This window comes from Trichechus manatus, unplaced genomic scaffold (genome assembly GCF_000243295.1).
Source record: "Trichechus manatus latirostris isolate Lorelei unplaced genomic scaffold, TriManLat1.0 scaffold00006, whole genome shotgun sequence".
Taxonomy (NCBI): Eukaryota; Metazoa; Chordata; class Mammalia; order Sirenia; family Trichechidae; genus Trichechus; species Trichechus manatus.
The window spans coordinates 22,836,932-22,859,210 of record NW_004443942.1 but is presented as its reverse complement, the minus strand read 5'-3'; the positions used below and the strand labels follow the sequence as shown (position 1 = coordinate 22,859,210).

The 22,279-nt window shown below is 36.8% G+C and overlaps 1 protein-coding gene across 1 annotated transcript in view; it reads right to left on the bottom strand.

Moving 5' to 3' along the window:
- The window catches only part of DNAJC24 (DnaJ heat shock protein family (Hsp40) member C24), a 47,446-nt gene that overhangs the window by 21,140 nt on the left and 4,027 nt on the right, over nt 1-22,279 (bottom strand). The window contains exon 3 of the mRNA XM_004369747.2: nt 712-850. Coding sequence (XP_004369804.1) covers nt 712-850 — 139 coding nt within the window. The remainder of the gene's footprint in view (nt 1-711; nt 851-22,279) is intronic.

Below are 22,279 nucleotides of genomic sequence, written 5' to 3'. Positions count from 1 at the left end.
AGGACTCCTATCCCAAGGCCAGTACAGAAAGACAACCTATCACTTTGTGTAACTGCAGTCCATGTGTGACAAACCTGACCTACATTTCTCCCTTTCTTTTTCACAACAGCTTGGCGCTATTTTAAGAAGCTATTTTCTAAAATACATAAAAGAAATGACTGTTAGAACTGGTTAAGTAATGTGCATGCCTAAAATAGCATTTATAACAATCTCATATAGAATAGTTTATCCTGGAGATAATCATAAAGCCTAGCGTAAAACAATCTCAGAGACAGCAGAGTACTTTATGATATTATCCCTATGTAGTATCTTCCTTTAGATGGTCATTAACACACTATACATTCTTAAAATTACTGCAGTTAAAATTTTAATTAGTACATAATTAAATTTAATAAAAAGTTTTTAAAATATAAAAAGCATAATTAGGAATGTATAATTAAACATTTTTTATTAGTTATAAAAAGTAGCTTTCACAGCTTCCCAACAAGACACGTCCTAGTAGTTTTGTTAACTTCTCAATGGATATACAATAATCCCTAAGAATAAGAGAAAATTAAAAACAATGATGGAGGGGTGGAGGAGTAAAGAAGGCAGTAATAACTTGGTGCGAAAAATAAAACACTCTGAAAAATGCTCCTCAGGAATGGCTGCAGATTGTGCTTCACAGGGCTGCCAATGTGCTGTGCGCCTCCTGCTATAACAAGGACCTACCATGCCGCTGCAGGTCATACTCTTTTTTTGTCTCTTCATTCCCTAGAATCTTCCACGCCTGATCAATTTCGATGAACTTCTGTATGCATTCCTCCACTGTTCCTGCTGGCACATCTGCACTTTGTTTGTCTGGATGGTACTGTCAATCAAAAATACAGGGAGAGAGTAAAGAGAGGGTTAAGCAGAGGTAGGCAGTTAAAAAAAAAAATTGTAAATCCAAGCTTTAGTTAAGAGAGAAGGTAATGAGAAGATGAAAACTAAGATGCCAAGGCAATGAGACAAACAGTGTTGGGCACAGGAGACAACTGCCAGGTCAATTAGACCACTGGAGTAGTTATAAATCCACTAGTGACATGATCTGTCACAACGTGCAAAGACAGCATTTTCTGGATAATTTGCTGATGGAATCATTGGTCTCATGAACAATTTACCTAGGGAGGATGACTAACACAAACAGAAATAGGTACGTGCAGAAGAACAGGACATGAAAAAGGAAGAGCAAGACTGCAGAGTATGAAGCTTTCCTTATATAATGTGCTTGGCTGTCAATATCATTGCAAAGGAACTACTAAGTTTTTCTTACGAAAGTAGACCATACAATCATAGTTTAAAATAAAATTGTTTATCTAATTATACAAATAAAACACTTTTCATCTTCTGGCTCAGCCTTGAGGATTTTAAAGTTACAAATCCCTCAAATCATAAAATTGTATTGAAAAATGGTTATTCTGGGGCAGATCTGTAAGACACAATTTTAAACAACTCAGTGAAACATTCGACTATGATTAAACTCACTAACGAGTCTTTCTTACGTGAATGTCTAAGAAATTTTTAAGAATATTTTTAACATGCAGTAATTTCTTTAGACTATTTGGTCTATAAAGTTTTATGCCAGTACGTCAGTTCTTAAATGCTGATATAAATGTGGCTTACTGGATAGCTCACTTATACTATCCCCTTCTTTATTCCTTTTCTTCTATGTTCTTTGTGGTTCTCCCTTGTCTCTTTAACTATCAGTTCTTCTGAAAGAATCAATCTGTCATTTGCTTTTCAGCAGCCTCTCAACAAACAAGTGAAGAAAATTTATCTAAATTTAGAGACAATTCATTCAAATAATCTTGGGGTAACAGTAGCAGATGTTCAGAAATGTAATTTTTTCATTTTAGTAATAGAACTTTGTCTTAGTTAACTAGTGCTGCTATAACAGAAATACCACATGTGAATGGCTTTAACATACAGAAATTTAGTCTCTCAGTTTAGGAGGCTAGAAGTCCAAATTCAGGGTGCCAGCTCCAGGGGAAGGCTTTCTCTGTCGGCTCTGGGGTAACGTACTTGTCATCAATCTTCCCCTGGTCTATGAGCTTTCTCAGCGCAGGGACCCTGGGTCCAAAGGATGTGCACACTCCTGGCTCTTCTTTGTTGTGGTCATGAGGTCCCTATCCTCTCTGCTGGCTTCTCTCTTTTATATCTCAAAAGAGACTGACTCAAGATACAACCTAATCTTGTAGACTGAGTCCTGCCTCATTAACAGAACTGCCTCTAATCCTGTCTCATTAACATCAGAGGTAGGATTTACAACACACAGGAAAATTCCATCAGATGACAAAATGGTGGGCAATCACACAATACTGGGAATCATGACCTAGCCAAGTTGACATACATTTTTGGGGTAGACAAGTCAATCCATAACAACCCTGTAATTAAAGCGTCTTAAAAAACTGTAGTGTCTGTTGTATTCCATTTTTAAACCACAGACATATTTGGACTGTATATTAGTTTCCTGTGGCTGCTAAAACCAATTACCACAAATTTGGTGGCTTAAAACAACAAAAATTTATTCTTTCACAGTTCTGGAGGCAGAAGTCCAAAATAAGTATAACTGGGGTGAAATCAAGGTGTTGGCAGGGCTATGCTCCCTCTGGAGGCCTCTTCCGACTTCTGACAGCTGCTGGCATTCCTTGACTTGTAGTCACATATCTCCAGTCTTTAAGGCCAGCATTTCACATCTCTCTCTGTGATGTCTTCACATCACTTTCTCCTCTGTATGTGTAAAATCTCCCTCTTATAAAAACACTTGTGATTGCATTTATGGCCCAACCAGATTATCCAGAATAATCTCTCCATTGCAAGATCCTTAACTTAATCACAACTGTAAATACCCTTTTTGTAAATAAGGTAACATTTATAGGTTCCAGGGATTGGGACCTGTTATCTCTGTGGACCATCATTAGCCTTCTTTCCACAGACTGTATTTTTCCTTTTAAGAACTTCATTTTGTTCTGGAACTTGCTGTCAAAACAGATTGGACTGAGGCCTTTAGCATCCCAAATGACATATTTATTTTCTTGCTTACACTGCTATTTTTTTAATTGAACCATGTGTCATGGAATAATATTGCATTCTAGAAGCACAATAGAACAGACTTAAAAGACTCAGGTTGTGAGCTACTTATTTCAAATAGTAGTCAGGAAAATACCAAGTTAATGAAAGAGACAGAATTATATTTTGACTATCATAGAACTGGTATATGACTCGCATCAAAATGTAGTGATAGCTTTTAGTTTTGGGCAGCCAATTGGTTTCATAAGGCTTTCTCAGTCAGGCTGGTGTATGACCAGGCCTAACCTGTGAGGAAGACCCTCAACAAAGTGTGTATTAAGCATGTGCTAATTTTACACTAAATGTGTGCTGAGTGTGTAACAGCCTGTGACACACGTGCTAAGTGCACCCTGAATATGTGCTGTGTGTGACATGCATGTGCTAAGTGTGTGACAGTGCTGATATGTGTCCAAGTGTGGCATGCATGTGCTAAGCATGCACTAAGCAACCAACATGCCTGTGACACATGTGCTAAGTGTGTGGTGCAGCTGTGGCATGCCTGTGGCACATGTACTAAGCATGATGTGTGTGCATGTGATACACATGTGCTTTGTGTGTGCCAAGTATCATATTTGAGTTCAATATATTTTACATGCAGGATGTCCTTTTAAAGATAAAAAAAATTCTACCTTCGCTGCAAATTAATGCAATAAAGAAATAGCTGTTGTTGTCTTGTCAAGTCCCTTGCAACTCATGGCGATCCCATATGTTACAAAGTAGAGCTGCTCTATAAGGTTTTCTTGGCAGTAATCTTAACGGAAGCAGATCGCCAGGCCTTTTCTTCCATGGTGCCACTGGGTGAGTTTGAAAAACCAACCTTTTGGTTACCAGCCCACCCAGGGACCTTTAAGATTAAATTAACATTATTAATTTCTGATTCACCCTCAATGAGATGGACTGACACAGTAGCTGCAACAACGGGCTCAAACATACCTACTACTGTGAGGATGGCACAGGGCCTGGCAACATTTCGTCCCATTATAACATGGGGTCACTATGAGTCAGAATCAACTTGATGGCACCTAACAACAACAACACCACAGTGAAAATTAAGTGTTCCAAGGTACAAATTGTTTAATATTTCATACTTGAATCAGCACTAAAACTGTTCTGCTAAGGGTTATCTATGTTTTTTATTTGCAAAAATATCTCGTGGACCTAAACTGCACAAACTTTCCTTAAATAAGTGTCTATTGATTTAACTCTATATACTATAGGAAATCACAAAAGGAATGAAATGTATACTAAAAAAACTGACATTTTCATTTGTAAGTGTTCAAAATCAATAGCACAGATTAAATGCATAAGGTTGGAGAGGTCGTGGCAATCTAACTACCTATATTGAACAGTGTCCCCCTAAATTTTACATCCACTCAGAACCTCAGAATGTGACCTTATTTGGAAACAGGGTCTTTGCAGATGTAAGTAGTTAAGATGAAGTCATATTGGCTTAGGGTGGCCTTAAATCCACTGATTGGTGTCCCTATAAGAAGGGAAGAGAGCACACAGAGACCAAGACACACAGGGAGGAAAATGCCATGTGGAAATACAGCGACACACAGGAAGAAGGGAAGACAGAGGCTGAGACTGAAGTTAGGCTGCAACGAAAGAAGGACTGCCTGAGGTCACCAGAAACTGCAAGAGGCAAAGAAGGATTTTTCCCTAGAGCTTTCAGAGGGAGTATAAGTATTTTTTGAATGGATAAACATACTTTTGTACTGTCACTCTTGCACATGGATTATATTTTCTCCATCTTAATTACAAAACCTTCAAAAAAGTTAAAACATAAACTGTGTTTTCAATTGTTACTCTTTTTCACATGAAATGATAAATGAATTACTGACTGTTCTCTTGGTAATATTTTACTACTGTTTCAAGGTAACAGGTTTGTAGTGATTTGTTATGGCAGCCTGAGAAAACTAATATGATGAAACTGATGATGAAGGAAATTTACCTAAAATGAAACTCAACAAACAAGATAAGTGACTTTAATACTGACAGAAACCGATGAGCAAAAAAAGAAAAAGTAGTTAATAACTGTTTAAGTTCAATGAACTTAAAATACTATTTTTGAGATAAAGGTCTAAGTAGGCTTCTTAGGATGCCTATAAAACACACATCCTCTGAGATAATTTTTGGTTTTCGTTATCACAAATCACTGTTATTATGAAGCAGCCGTTAAGCAGTTGGTTAGGAAGAGCTTTTGAGATGGTGCCGTAGTAATTCTCCCAAGAATCTGCATATAGTTTAGGTAGGCAAGAGAGATACACATTGATATGGCTATACATTTTGTTTTCTTTCATTATGAGACCCCAATGTGCTTAAAACAGAAGTATGTTACAAAAAATTAAGTATTAAAGTGTTATGATTGTGTCTTTTACACTCTGACACTACATTAAGATCATGAAAGCTGAAAAAAAATGTTTACAAAGGTAAAGTCAAGGACGACACACTACTGCCACCTAATGCTTAGTGAAATATCACCTAGAAAAGCGGTCAACAGTTCATTTATCGTTTCAAGCAAAAAACTAATCATTAAAAACATTTTTAAAAAGTTTTATCTTATTTTGAGGTTTTGTGATTCAGACAAAGAAAATATATCCCACGTGCAACAGTGACAGCAGAAAAGCGTTTATCCATTCAAAAAATATTTATCGACCACCTTACCACATGCCGGGGCCCTGATAGCACAGTGGTTAAAGAGCCTGACTGTTAACCAAAAGTCAGCAGTTTGAATCCACCAGCTGCTCCTTGGAAACCCTGTGGGGCTGTCCTGTAGGGTCACTATGAGTCGGAATCCACTTGACCCAACAGGTTATTTTTTTGGTTTGCTACAAGCCAGACACTGTGCCAGTCAATGAAGATACAGTGATGAATAAAGCTGGATCCCTGCCCTTAAGGGACTCACAGTCTAGTGGGGGAGAAAAGACATGAAAACAATTAAGTATAACACAACTGGAAAGACAAGGTACTACAATAAGATAACAGCATGAAAAAGCTGTTAATTTACCAGAGTAAATTGGGGAAGGTTCTGTATTAAAGGTAACATTTGACTAGGTTTTGAAGGATGAACAAGAGTCTGCTTATGGGGAAATTATGAGGTGGAGGAGGGGAGCATTCCAGGCAGAGTTGTTGTTGTTAGGTGCTGTTGAGTTGGTTCTGACTCATAGTGACCCTACATACAACCGAACAAAACACTGCCCAGTCCTATGTCATCATCATGATCACTGTTATGCTTGAGCCCATTGTTGCAGCCACTGTGCCAATCCCTCTCATTGAGAGCTTCCTCTTTTTCGCTGATTCTCTACTTTACCAAGCATGATGTCCTTCTCCAGGGACTGATCCCTCCTGATAACAGGCAGAGAGAAACAGCAAATAAAAAGGGAGAAAAGCACTAAAAAGAATATTAGAGTTATGAATAGCAGAACTGTAAACTGTACTGGGAATGAGCCAAAGAGGGTTGGGTAAAGTAATGAGAGATAAAGTTGAAAACGAGACTGGATTCAGATCATGAAGGAGTTTATCTGCACGCAAAGAAATGTGGACTTTTCCCTAGTTAAAAACCCCATACTGCTTGCAAGATAAGGACATAATCATATTTTTGTTTCAGGGACAAAAAATATCTACCAGATGACAGAATAGAATGGGGGAGGAGGACTGGCAATAAGGACACTGCTGCATTACTGTAGCACTCCTGAGGAACTATGCTAAGGATGCTGAGGATGGAAGGCAGGAGGAGTCAGACAAGGGAGGAAGCTGGGGACATACATCTGCGTGGCAGATAAAGCTAGAGGAATATGAGAGCAGTCCTTCTCAACATTTTTGAGTTATGAACTCCTCCAAGAATCTGGTAAAAAGCTGGGGGTCAGGGAATACGCATACAATTTAGCAAACAACTGAGGGGTTATCAGACTTCCAAAAGCACCTGGGCCTCAGATTGAGTCCTCCCTTTGGTGGTAAGTGAGGAGAGTCAAAGACAAAACTCTGAAGAACGTAACATTTAGTGAGACAGACGAAAACGTGCTAGAGAAGAAAACAGAGCTGCGGTCAGACTGGCAACAGGATAATCAGGAAAGGCAGGATCCACGGAAGCCCAGGGAGGAAGGAGTTTCAAAGCAGATGGTACAGTCAACGGTATCAAATGTCACAGTAAATCCACTGAATTTGGCAAGAAGGGGACACTGGCCACCTTAGTAGGCACCATTTAGAAGAAAAGTAGCAGAGAGAGTGGGTTGAGAAGCAAATGGATAGTAGTTAATTAATGGTTGGCAAGGAGAAGAGAAAAATGACAGCCAGAAGAACCAAGGCCAAGGGAGAATTTTTTGACAGACGTTTTACTGGTTAAGTGAGAAAAATTAATGGAAATGGAGTTAAAGATGGGTAAGAGAACTGGAGAGGCACTGATCAAAAAATATGAAAAACTGGGTTCTCACTCTGGCTCTGTTATCACTAGCCATGTAACCCTAGTTGTTCAACTGAACAAAATTACCTCACCTGAAAAATGGAAAGAATGCATGCTAGAGTATAAGCTATTTATGAGAGTAAGGACCTCTGCCCATGACATTTACCACTATATCTGCAGCACCTGCAATAATGCTTAGCACATATAAGACACTCAATAAACATTTAATTATTGAATAAATAATCATCCAAGGTTTTATAAAGATGAAATGACATAATGTGAGTGAACATGTTTTAAACACAATTTAACTTTTTTAAAAAAAAATAGGGTGTGGTGGGAAAGGAGGGTTACAGCAAGCCCTCTAATATAAATACAATACTACTGTATATTAAGAAAACAAAGCTGCCTTCAGGTCAATTCTGACCCATGGCGTCCCTATGTGTATCACAGTATAACCGTGCTCCATAGAGTTTCAGGCTGATTTTTCAGAAGTAGATTGCCAGGCTTTTCTTCCCAGATGTCTCAGGGTGGACCTCAACTGTCAACCTTTTGGTGAGCAGCTGAGCATTAAGTCTGCACCACCCAGGGATTCCCAATATACGTATTCCAAATAATTCATACCCTACACCTCCTTTAGAGAGCTCTCTCTGTCCCATCTCTCCTGCCACACTCTATGACGTCCTCAGGGTCAAGATGACTGGCTCATGAGGATACCGTGTCCCTCCTTCATGACTATGTGCCCTCCATTCTAGGCCATGTTCCCCTCTTCAAGACCATGCTCCAGCCCTTACTCCTAGGAGGCTAACCCAAATCAAACCCATTGCCAGGGAGTCAATTCTGACTCATAGCAACCCTACAGGACAGAGTAGAATGGCCCGATAGAGTTTCCAAGGTTGAAATCTTTACGGAAGCAGACTACCACATCTTTCTCCCGTGGAGCGGGTGGTGAGTTAAACCGCAGATCTTTCGGTTAGTAGCCGAGTGCTTAACCACTGCACCACCAGGGCCCCTTCTCTAGAAAGTAAGGACACAGAAATTCTGTGCCCAAATAGCCTCAAGTCAGAGGAAGCTTGAATTATGGCTAGGCCCCTGGCCAGGAGTGGGAAGAGAAGGCATAGAACAAGCAGTGGCTTTCTCTGTACTGCTGCATTCTGGGAAGGAACCCCAAGAATTCTAAATTTGAACCTGGCCTTCTAGGTCAATATGAAAGTATATTTGTCATGAAAGCATATTTTTCATGATAGAATAACAGAATGTAATTATTTAACATTGTGTTAGCATGATATGTAACTTCCGAATGTTTAAGCATTTGCTATGTATATCCCCATTTATATTTCTTCCCTGGGCCTAAAAAATATTAGAAGCGGGCCTTATTAATATTACTTTATTACTATTACCTTCTTACAATGTTGTCAAAAAAGGGAAGAAAAAAAATTCAAGAACTTCCTCAGATTTTTAGTGATCTTAATGTTAGTTTACTTAACTTGGAAAAGGAACAACTCTTTCAATGATAATTTATAAGATTTACCTTACTTAGCTCCCAGGGGAATCAGAAGCAATCATACGGCAGAACCACGAGTGATATTTAATATAAAACAAACCAACAGGTATCTTTTAATATATAATTTATTTCAGATGCTTTTGTGGCACATTCCTCTAGTGTTGTCATATTAGGTGCTGTTAAGTGGGTTTCGACTCATAGCGACCGTTTGTACAACAGAACAAAACACTGCCCAGTTTTGCGCCATCCTCGCAATTGTTGCCATGTTTGAGCCCATCACTGCAGCCCCTGTGTCAATCCATCTTGTTGAGGTCTCCCTCTCTACTATGTGCATAAAATGGCACGCAAGGAGCAGCCAGAGATATCTAGATGGTCACCAGAGTCTGAGGGAGTTCTAGAAGCAGAAACGTCATTACAAGAGCAGATTCTAATATCTGCTACATGTAGGTGAGAAGATTATGGCTGAAACAAAACACAGTTAGAGTAACTAGTGTTTGTTTTTTGAATTTTTTATTATGCAACAATAAACTGCTCCAGTTACGCATTTCACCACCTGAAGATCAGTTTAACATTTACTTTTTAAAAGCTCAATGCTAAGACTAGAATAACTTGTGACATTATTTTTAAACAGTTTTTTTTTTTTTTCTTAATTACAAATGTCATTGTAATTATGAAGCAGTCATGTCCAAACTGAAAGATTGGGTAACTGAGGTTTTTTTAAAAGCCTTTTTTCAGTCTCATAACTTTAAAGACTATTAATTCCTCCTTCCTAAGGAAAGGTATTCTTTAACTTAATAAACTGCAAATTATACACTTACATTCTCTATTTTGTTTTTCAGATACTTTCCTTTACCTGTATGATAATTTATCGTTTGTCATCCCAATATTCTCTTCTGCAACACTATTTAAACTCTCTAAAATACATCTACAGATCAGCTATGAAAACCTGAAGCAAAAAATGTTCTACATTCTTGGCCGAGTTACTAAAAATGAAATGTAACAGCTGGACAGCCTCTGAGGACAGGTGTAGACAAAACACTGGCTTGAAGATTGCCACAGGTCAAATCACTTCACATGCGGTGGCTCTATTCTGTCATCAGTTCACATGGGTCAAGGACTATCTAACATTATCACTTAACCCATAAGGAATATCAGAAAAGGGAGAACAGCATTGCATCCCACATTGAGAGGCCACAAAGAACAGGGCCAACTTCCTCCTTAGCCCTTCTGTTCCATTTCTGCAAAAGCCAGTTCAATTCAACCAACACATATATTGAGTGTATCAAGAGTCTATTACAAATAGTATATGAGGTTGGTGCTACCAAGGACAGAAAAATAACCGAGACAGAAACAGGATCCTTGCCTTCAAGGACTTCACTTCTAGGTGAGCGATAACAGTAGGCATAAGTAATTACAGTAAAGACAGGATGTGGTCAGTGAGATAACAGCTGGAGCACAGATGAAGAGGAGGCTACTTCTGACCAGTGATAGAGGAAAACTTCAGGAAAGAGGTATTAGTTGAGTTTTACCTTTAAAAATGGGAAAATGACTTCCTGTTTCCAACAGTCGTGTGGCTTCCCATTAAAAACAACAACAACAAAAAAAACCTGAATAAAATATTCTAAAAATCTTAAAAGCATCAAAGAGTTGACAAGACAATAAGGAAATCCAGGCCAAAACTTAGGAAAAACACATAATCAAGGTCAAAGGATGGAAGATTCTTTTGCTCCGGGAGTATTTAGCCTATCCTGCAAAGTGTGAACTTCCATTTTGATCATCTCATTTGGCTTAAGGTGATAACACACATCAGAGAGGGACTGGCTGGAGGAAAAAAGAATAGGTTATTGGAATAGAAAACAGAAAGCTAAAACTGAGTCCAGCACCTAGCTGTGCAGAGAAGGGCTGTTCTGTCATGTTAGGATGAGGGGCTGAGTCCTGTGTGGACAAGCTATGTTCTCACACTCAATGTACACGCTGCTTGCCCTTGTTCTTCTTTCCTCACAATATACCAACCCAAGGGGGGTACTTCTCTGCCACAAACTACAAGCAAAACTTGCTGTACAACCTTGCTCTCATTCCTGCAATCTGGTAATAGCACTAATTTTCCAACATGCAATTGAACACTTACAAAGGAGGAGTTTTTACAGGTGTTGAGGTTAAAAGGCAATGTGAAAACTTTTAATCAAAACTACTCTTGAAAATCTTTAAATTGTCCATTAAGTATAATATCTGAAGTTTCATGAATACAACCCTATAGATCAATATGTGTATATAAATGCGTAATATATACAGTAATGAATGGATAACAAAAAGCACATATCCAAAATATACCACTGTAAACTTTTTTTTTTTTTTGCTAATTTAACACTAATAATTAAATTTGCATGATGGTGTTAGGCTCTAATTCTATATGGCTCTGCAGGCTCTCTAATCACCTCTTGTGTATAATTTCTAGTGACGATGATAAACTATAATAAGGCAGTACATGCAAGACACGGGCTAAATGCTTTACATTATTTTATTTAATCTTTACAAAATGCTGTGAGGTATGTGTTATTTCCCTCACTTTTGCAGATGAGGAAACTGAGGTCCGGAGAGGTTAAGTAACTCTCCCAGGGCCACAGAGATGGCAACTGGCTGAAGTGAGATTCAAAGCCAGGGCAAAGTGATCCAAAGTCAGCTCTTAATCACTATGCTACAGAATCTCCCTACGAAACCCAATTTTAGAATTTATATACTATACATAAATCATAGCATTTATCACAATAGATAGTAAGTATTTTAAACATTTGTGTCTTCCTCCTAAAAGTAAACTCTGCTATATTCACAGCATCTAGAATAGTGCCAAGAATATAGTAGGTACTAATCCAACAATAGTAATGACCCTAACAAAATGCTGAGTGAATGGGTGACTGAATTACTAAAGACAACTTCAGATTGTTTCAATCTTCATAAATAGATATGAATCCATACATCTGATTAATTTGAAAAATATAATTCTCAAAGACAATATTTTGGATTACTTTCAAGGATTGTTTTATATTTTTAAGTATTTTGAGATAGCCCAAAGGTAGTGACTAGTTTAAGTTGCTTCAGGGAAAAAGACATGTCTTCTAGGTTATCTTTTCCACACACTGTACCAAGGACAATGCTCAATTTACAGTCAATATTTCAAAAAGCTTAACAGAATGAGAAGGGGTTTTATATTCCATTACTGAGTTTAAGACTCTATTTGATCTTTAATTAGTAGATAACATAGGCAGCAACAGCATTAATTGCAAATGTGACACAGAAAATAATTCAAGCATATATATACAAAATAAATTATTATACTTATTAAGAATAAATGAGTTTAAAAATAAAGGAAAAATTAGTCAAAACACAAATAACCTTAACATGTAAAGGGGAATTAATAAGCTAAAGTTCATAATTTACTAGAAGGCAATTTTAAAGGCGTTTCATGTCTCAGGTGGCATAGTTTTATGAATACTTTGCAAGATGACAGTTACTATTATTAATTATATAAAACCCATGCAACTTACTTGTAATAAACCCTAAATACTCTAACTAGACTTCTTACACATTTTTGTTGAAAGCATATTGTATACTTTGCTATAATAAGGTTTATTCTTCAGGAGTAGGTAAAGGGATAAATTCATCCCTCTTTAAAAATCTTCCCTAATTTGGTTCATTAAAGGCCACATAAACATCAATATTTTTAGAGCTTAAAACAATGCCTACAGAAGTCTATAGTGATAGAAAGCACATGTATAGTCACCTAGGGAAGAAGGGGGGCACAAAGGAAATTTTTGGGTTGATGGAAATGTTCTGCATCTTGATGATGGTGGTGGTTATACAGGTATGTGTGGTAAAAACTCGCTGTTGTTAGTTACTATCGAGTTGAATCCAACTCATGGGGACCCCATGTGTGCAGAGTAGAACTGCTCCACAGGGTTTTCAAAGCTGTGACCTTTTGGAAGCAGATCACCAGGCCTTACTTCCAAGGCTCCTCTGGGTGCATCTGAACCACTAACCTTCTGATTAGTAGTACAGTGCTTAATCATTTGCTCCCTAAAACCCACAGCACTTTACTAAAATAGGTGCATTTTATTGTATATAAATTAATTATACCTTAATGAAGTTGATTTTTAAAATACGCTTAATAGAAATGTATCTTAATAAGAAACATAATAAGGTTCTACTTATTTTACATAGATAATCAAAAGAAAAAGTGGAATAACAATGACTGTAGTTTCTAGAATTCCAAAGCTTTGATAACAGTGAGATATTAATTCTTTTAGGAAGCCTTGGGAAAATGTCTTTTTGTATTTTAGCATAATTAGAACTAATGTCTACCATACCATAAGGAAATTCTAAATGTAAATGTTTTAAAACAAAACATTCACTTATCCCATTTCGATTTTTGTTTAGCATTAGTATTTTACACAAGTTTTGAAAGTGATTTTTGGTCTGTAACTTCAGTCACATTATTTGATTTTGAACATTCAGTGTTGACCTTTATCTTTCTGTGCTCAATAGTTCTGTTTTCCAATCACACAGCTTTCTGCAAGAGTGGTTCCTTTGCATTCTAACATTCTATAATTCTTTTAGCTAGATTCTCTGAAATTCTATGATTCTTTTAAACTAGACAATGTAATAAATATATCAATGTCCTAAACCATCTCTTCATGGATTTCCTATCTGCTAGACAAGTCAGTTTATAATTAGAAATTTATTTTGAGATTCTTTCTTTCACTTTCTGTAAAAGCAACCTGTGGAGCATTTATACTCAAATTAAATTTTAAAAGAATTGTAAGTGGTGGAATTTTAGGCAAGCCTATGAAGGAAATATTTATCTTAAACACATAACAAACTGGGGACAGATTACCATATTACATAGTCTCAATTAACCCTACTTTGTCTAGAGCGCCATGCATTATGAGTCAACAATCTTGGATCACCACCTGAAAGTTATAGGCAGACCCCGGATTACGAACAAGTTCTATTCCTAAATCTGTCTTTTAAGTCGAATTTGCATGTAAATTGAAACAGTTAGGTACCGTTCATATCTAATGTAGTTAGGCAAATGTTGTCTTAGTATATAGTGTATAGTGTACCTTTCTTGACATAAAAAACATTAAACACTTCCAGATACACTAAAACATTGTTAACATAATATGGTAATAATGCTTTGATGTGCGTTGCAAAGCAGCGTCTGTTTGTTATTATTACGAACCACTGGATGTACCTTGAATTTTTAATATAATAGGCTTTTGGGGAGTTGGTTCGTAACTATGGGTTGTACATAAATCAGACGTTCATAACCCAAGGGCTGCCTGTACTTCCAGGATGGTAAACAAGGAAAAAATTTCTCAGACTTGGGGCTCAGCTAGATGACAAATGAAGATATAATGAGAAGGGGAGAAAAAGATAAATTCTAGAGCTGGCTTTAGAAAGTAATACAGTATAAGCATCTCATTTTTATAGATGAAAAACCTGAGGCCTATGGAGTTTATGTGACTAAGACACATCTTTGTTGGTCTAGCACAATTTTAGTGGAAAAGGGGAGGGTGAGGGAAGACAAACTTCTTAAAGACGGTATTTTTATATTCCTCAGAAATTGGGAGGACTAAATTTCATTAATTAATAGTAAGGCATGGTAAGAATCTAGGTGACCACAATATCACACCGCCACCTTTTATACCTTCTACCAAGTTTCTGGTATAATTTTCACTCATTTCTACTAATAATAATGGACTAGGTAAGATTATGCAATCACTTAAACAGTGGTGCTGCTCCATTCAATTGTTTTCAATTTTTAAATCATTCAGCCAAGACAATCAAATCACAGATTCCAAGTGATACAGGTGGTCCTATTTGCCCTGTAAGAGGATTCCAAATTCTGTCCTATTTCAGCTGCTACTCCGTGCTGCTTAGCTCTCCAGGGTCGCCAAGGCTTTTAGTAGCTAGGCCCAATGGCCTCTTTTCAGTCAGCAGCCTTCTTCTGGCCCCTCTAACAATATTTGCAATTGTTGGCCACACTGTCTCTTCTCCTTGACCTTGGCAACACCATACTATCCTGGTTTGACTCCTATTATCTCAGGCCACTACTTTTCAGTTTCTTAGTATAGTGCCATACCACACTATTATTCCCACCACCCCAGCCCCATAGTCTCATGGAGGCAATGCCACTTGTATGGCTTTTAATACTTCACCATGTTGAAAAAGACAGAAAAGTGTCCATCTTCAGATGAACAAAAATCTGTTTAATTATTAAAATGCAACTGTAAAATAACAACTGAGCATTTACTATGTGCCAAGGATTGTTTTAAATGCCCTATATGTACACCATTTAAAACCTTATAACTACCTTATGAGATAAGTATTTAGTTATTACATGCCTAGAATAGGATTGACACATAATAGATACTCAATATTTACTATGAATAAATGAATGAACCATACCTATTTTGCAGATAAGGAAACAGACTCAGAAGTTAAGGTGCTTGTTCACAGCAACACAGCTAATATTTGACAAAGTCTGAATTCAAACCCAGGAATTTGGCTACAGAGCCCACACTTTTAACCCTTCACTATTCTGCACTTTAATGTAAATGCTGCCTTTTCTCTAAATACATAATTTATTATTACTATATATATAGGCAGTAGAAAGGTTTAAAAAAAACAAGACAAAAAAAAAAAAAAAAAACAGGAAATGTAACTGCCTGCCTTAATTTACCCAGTTTTCCCAGTATATTTAGAGTGTGTCATAATTTCCTGCCACTAACTACAGTAAAAACCAGTTGCCATTGAGTTGACTCTGAGTCATGGTGACCCCATGCGTGTCAGAGTAGAACTGTGCTCCATAAGGTTTTCAACGGCTAATTTTTCAGATGTAGATCACCAGGCCTTTCTTTTGAGGTGCCTTTTAGTGGACTTGAACCACTAACCTTTTGGTTAGCAGCCAAGTGCATTAACCATGTGTACCACTCAGGGACCCATGTTACTGAATGTCTGAGCCTCAGTTTCCTTATCTGCATGTTAGGGATAATAATTTCTATCTTACCTCAAAGGGTGAAATGAGTAAATATACATAAGATAAGAAGAGTGCTATGTATTTGCTAAAATTATTACTTAAGTGTTCATTTAAAATGTCTTATTCCTACCACTTTTATCACGAAAAAGAATAGTTCACAATAGCGTCTCCATTAGATACCTAAGTAATTTATTGTTAAATATCTTGCATTCTACAAGACACCTAGACGACAGCTGAACAGTTAACGACATTAACAAAAATTATAATGTTCACTATAAGTTATTCCCTTCTGATTTTTACTTACAACATTCCCAGATTTTTTCACAAAATTTCTCCTGTAATCAAGATCACTTTGCTTTGTAATACAGTTGAAAGACCTGTTTAAAGAACGGTTCCTAGCTCCCTTCTTTTCTGATGGGGTAATTTCCCTCCAACTATACAGCACAGGTACCCTATTTTCTTTTTCAAGACACTAAATTGTATTACAAAACTAGCTTAATGCTAAGCTACATATAACCACTTATAGTCAAGAGACCCTCTGAATGGCCACATAAGTATTAAATGGCATTTTATACCCTTCCAACACTAAGAGCATCCTACACACTCCTGCCTTAAATTACATGGATTTTCTTTAAGATTATGGAACCTATTGTAACAGCAGTATATAATTTTCCAAGACAATAATTCTTTTCCAGTTGAAAGGTATCCTGTAATATTACCAGCATCAGTGAAAAAAGACACCCATTTTGAATTTGACAAAGCTTTTGGGGTGAAGCTTTATCCTCAGTAAATAGCAATTTTCACATGCATAATGGCCAAAAATGTCTGACTAATAAAACTAATCATTCTGGACTCCACACCATTTCAAAGCAGTGGGTTATTTAAATTGTTATAGCAGAAAACTAAAAAAGACCAGACTTACCAGACGGATAAGAGATTAGAGAAACCCTCAAGGCTATTACCCTAAGATACCCTTTAGCTTGGAACTGAAGCTACTCCTGGAGGTCTTCTTTCAGCCAAATAATAGATCGGCTTATAAAATAAATAATTTCACCCAGTGAGGAATGTGCTCTCTTAAACAATAAGACACCAAACATTCAACATTTACCCAAAAGCAAAAATGAGAAGGCAAGGAGGGGCAGGGAAGCTAGACAAACGGAAACAGAACAAACAGAATAGAAATAATAAGAATGCTGACACATTGTGAAAACTGTAACCAATGTCATGGAACAATCTGCACAAAAATTGTTAAACGGAAACCTAATTTGCTGTGTAAACTTTTACCTAAAACACAATAAAATATTTTTTAAAAAAAATTCCAAGGAGAAAAGAAAAGCAACACACTTTTATTAGTAAGTTCCTATTAGTAAAACACTGCTGGTAAATGATGATTCAACTATCTTTATTTTTATATAATAAATTATTAAGCAATAGACTTTATGCTATGTGAAATAAATGGCTTTCAGGCTAATTCTGCATTTTATACAAATCTTTAAAGCATTCTAGAATATCTCAAATTAGTCATTGAGAATTTTTTTCAGAAACAAGACCCTAAATAAGCACTACATTTACAAAAAAACTGAAATAAGCAAACAGTATTTACTATATTAACATGTATCGTAAACTTTGCAGCGTACGATTTAGGAGTATTTTATCCCAACAACTAATTATGTAGGAGGTGTTAAATTAAAAGTTCTCTGAACTTGGGAAAGTATACGTAATAAATGTGCCTTTTTACAAAATGAGATACAGAATGATATTAGTCAAATGTAATTTTGCTTTCCAACTGTTTTGTGACAGTGTTGAAAAACAAGAATATGAACTTTAGAAGCCTGTTTTTGAAAAAAATCTAAATACGGTCACTGAGTCAGAACTTGACTGGACAGCAATGGGTTTGTTTTTTTCTTTTGTTTTGTTTTTTGGTTAAACATGATAAATAATATGGTATTTCCTTGTATTTTTCTCTTTCCTAATTCTACTAGAAACGCTAAACTTACATAAAAAGAATAAGGAAAATAAGGTTCACCTTTTAAACCATAAATAATCTAGATCCCTTCAAAATAAAAACATAGTAGTAATTTTGTCTGACCTTCAGTAATATTTTATGAACTGTACATGAATGAGGTATTCCACAGAAATCCAGAAAACCAAAAATTATGCCTTTAAACAACTGTAAACCCTTTTGGATGGCAATTATGAGCAAACGTATGATGTAATGACAGAGAGTCTAAAGCTGGAGGATATATGATCAAGCCCAGATTTTATCCCCTACTAATTGTTTGTTGCAGAAAAACCACTTAACTGTAACTAAGCCTTGGTTTTCCCGACTGCAAACATGAAGATAACATTACCTATCTTACAGGACTGCTGAAAGTATAAAACCAAGTAGGATGTAAAAAGCATTTAAAACCGTAAAGTACAATACACGTGCTACTAATTATATGCTTACTACTACACACTTTTTTATCTTAACCAGAATCTACTGAAAGTAATTTAACTTATGGCCACAATTATTAACATAAATTATTATGCTAAGCTTTAATACAGCAACTATTGACAGGTTAAAGGAGGCCAAAATGCTAGGCTGATTTTTTTGGTGCCTCCTTATAGGTCTTGCTGCCAGCTGTCTAGTTGTTAGTTGAGAGTTCTTGCTGCACCACAGCTACTTATGGGGGCCCTCCCAGAATGATGATAGTTAAAAATCTCCTGTAATCTGCTGCTTCACCTTCTCTCTCACTCAGTCTCTCAACAGATAACTTGTCTCCTACTTCACAGAGAAAAATAGAAGCCACCATATGAGAGCTCATCAACTTCCTGCCACCAAATAGACAAATGAACCTGCTCTTTCATCCAACATTTCTTACTTTCTGTACAATGGAGACAGGTTCCTCTCTTGTCTCACCTAAAGCTAATCCTTCTATCTATGATTGAGCTACCATCTCCTTTTACCTTCTGGCAATTATTCCTTCTCTCCTATAGCTTCAATCCCAAACTTTCTCCTGGCCACCTCCCAAAGAATTTAAACATGCTTGAGTATCTTCCATCTTCTAAGAGAAACCCAGGAAAAAACTTCAACCCTCCAGCTACCCTCAATCTCCTTATCTGACAGCTACACCTCTCTGTTCTGCAGAAATATCACTAAATGCACTACTACTGGGGAAGAGTACTCATGAAGAAAAGGAGACATAAGGTAAGCAGGGTAGGAGTGAGTTACAACTAAGCTGATTCTGAAACAATGAGTAAGAGTTAACTAGATGGGTTAGAAGATGGGACACAGTGGACCAAGGAGAGAGAGTAGAAATTGAAAAGACACATGTCCAAGGGAGGGCATCCAACCCCTAAAGAGAACTGAGAATAGTTCAGGACTTTTAGTTAAACAGTAAATAAATACACATACTTATCCCTGTCCCCCCCGCCCCCAAAACGCCACTAAAATGACAACAAAGGAATAATAATAAAGAAGACATCTACAAGAACAAATATAACAGGAAAGGAGACAAAAAGCAGGTGAGAGACACCAAAATTTGGGGAAATGGAAAACTGATCAATAAATGATAACCAATTCAGCCTACCTGAGAAAACTGAAGCCAAGGCCTAAAGGGAGGGAGACCAACAAAAAGCATGCTGATACATGCTGAGGCAGAAAACCTGAGGAACTGAAGGTTCCTTTGACAATGGGGTTGAGGGACAGGACTGAACAACGGGAAGACTGGTTGAGGCTTCAAAAGGATCTCCTCCTCCACACCACAAAGTCAGGCATCTACTCCTTCCTACTGCAGCAGAAAGCTAGAGGTTTACTGTGTTGGCAGGAAGAATCAGAGAGGTTCTGGATTCGGGAACATCAGCCACCACACTGAGGAATACGGTAAAGCGGTGCGCTGAAAACAAAGGGATGAAGTGAAAGCTGACAAACTGCGCAGTGAGCCAAAAGTTCCTGTCTCCATATGCTGGAGATTAGAGATTACTCTGTGGGAAATGGATTCAGATGTTGACATTTGGAGCCATTCAACAAAACGATGGATCCTACCTGATGCTCCTCTAGAGGGAGCATCCATGCATCCCCAGCCATGCATATGAACTTTCAAATTAGCTTCTTGTAACATTTCATTCTTAAATATCAACATGGGACAACCAAGGATCACCAAATTTATGAAAAAAGACCCTATAACAAAAGGCGGGGGTGGGAGGGGAGGGAAGAACTCAGAGGGAAGAGAAATAAAAGTGGAAAAAGACGAAAACTTTAAGAAACTTCAACAACCTCAGAAAGACTTTGTATCCCTAAAACAGTAACAGAGCCCTGGTGGTGCGGTGGCTTAAGAGCTCAGCTACTAACCAAAAGGTTGGCAGTTCAAATCCACCAGCCACTCCTTGGAAACCGTATGGGGCGGTTCTACCCTGTCCTATACGGTCGCTATGAATTGGGATCAATTCAATGGCAAAGGGTTTGTTTTTGTTTTGGTTTTTAAGACAATAACAGGAGGCCATAAAAAATGGAAATAAGGCAGAGCTCTTAAATATTAAACATACAAAAATAAAATTGTCAACTGAGAAATTACAATATAAAATTGACTATACTTGTACAGTTTAATCATTCAATGAATATTTACTGACTGCTTGCTACTTTTGAGAGACAGTTTTAGTAGGTAAATTGGGAGAATATCATGTCCTGGAAGACAATTAAAAAATATTTATCAAGGAAGCATGTGACAAACTTGTAAAAAAAAGAGACTGTAAATGCTGCTGCTAAGTACGATGACCATTTATTATTTAAACTAGGACACCTGAAAGTTAAAAAGGGAACTACTAATAATTATGGTAGAACACATGCTGAAAGAAAGTGCTGAAAGGAAAAAAAAACTGTCAATCTAGAATCCTCTATTCAATGAAAATAGAAAATATATTTCCAAAATGAAGGTAAGAAATGCTACAGGCTGAAGGGAAATAATACCAGATAGAAACCTTCTATAGGAAGGAATGGAAAACATCAGGAAGGGTAAATATGGCAAAATATATAAAGGCCTTAAAAAAAAAATTATTCTGATACACACACACCAATAAATCTCTTTAAAAGAATATTGATACTGCACTCCCTTAAAAAATCATCTATACGAGACCAAATAGTCAACAATTACTTTAAAAAAAGATGAAAAGGTAAGGGGCACAAAAACTAGATTACTGGAAACAGAACAACCAGAACATAAACAATGAGAATGTTCACACATTGTGAAGAACGTAACCAATGCCACTGAACAATCTGTGTAAAAATTGTTGAACGGGAACCTAATCTGCTGTGTAAACTGCCACCAAAAACACAATAAAGTATTATTTAAAAAAAAAAAAGAATATTATGTGTGAATACTTAACAATATACTGTAGGGTTTATAACATGAAGAGGTAAAATACACAGAAGCAAATGCAAAAGGAAAGAGGATAATAAGAAGGTTGTTAGTATTACTGTTTGTGAAGTGATAGCATATTTTTTGAAGGCAAATTCTGATAACTTAAAGATGCATATTGTAATCTCTAGAACAATCACTAAAAAGCACACAAAAAGGCATAATTAAAAATTCAACACAGGAAATAAAATGGATGACTAATAAATACTTGATTCACCCAAAAGATGATGAGGAGGAACAGAGGAATAAAGAGCAGGCAGAACAAATACAAAAAAAAATTGTAGATTTAATCCCAAACATTGTTAATAATTACATTAAATGTAAATGGACTAAGCACTCAAATAAAAACACAGAGATTATCAGAATGGATTTTTAAAAACAGAACCAAAAAACATCAACTACCTAGGAATAAATCTAATGAAAGATGTCTATGACCTCTGCACTGAAAATTATAAAATACAGCTGATAGAAATTAAAGAAGACTGGAGTTAATGGAGAGCTATAACGTGTTCATGGATTGGGAGACTCAATATTGTTAGGATGTTCATTCTGCCAAATGGATATATATTCAATGTAGTCCCAATTAAAATTTAAGCAGGATTTTTTAAAAGTAAACATTGACAAACTGATTCTAAAATTTCTATGAAAATGCAAGCAACTTAGAATAATCAAAATAACTTGAATGACTGCTCTGACCAGGATCACAACAGAGGGCTCTGGACAGAGCTGGAGAAGGATGTAGAGCATAATTCTAACCCACAAAAAAAAAAAGACCATATTTACTGGCCTAAAGGAGACTAGAGAAACCTCGAGAGTATGGCCCCCAGACACCCTTTTAGCTCAGTGGTGAAGTT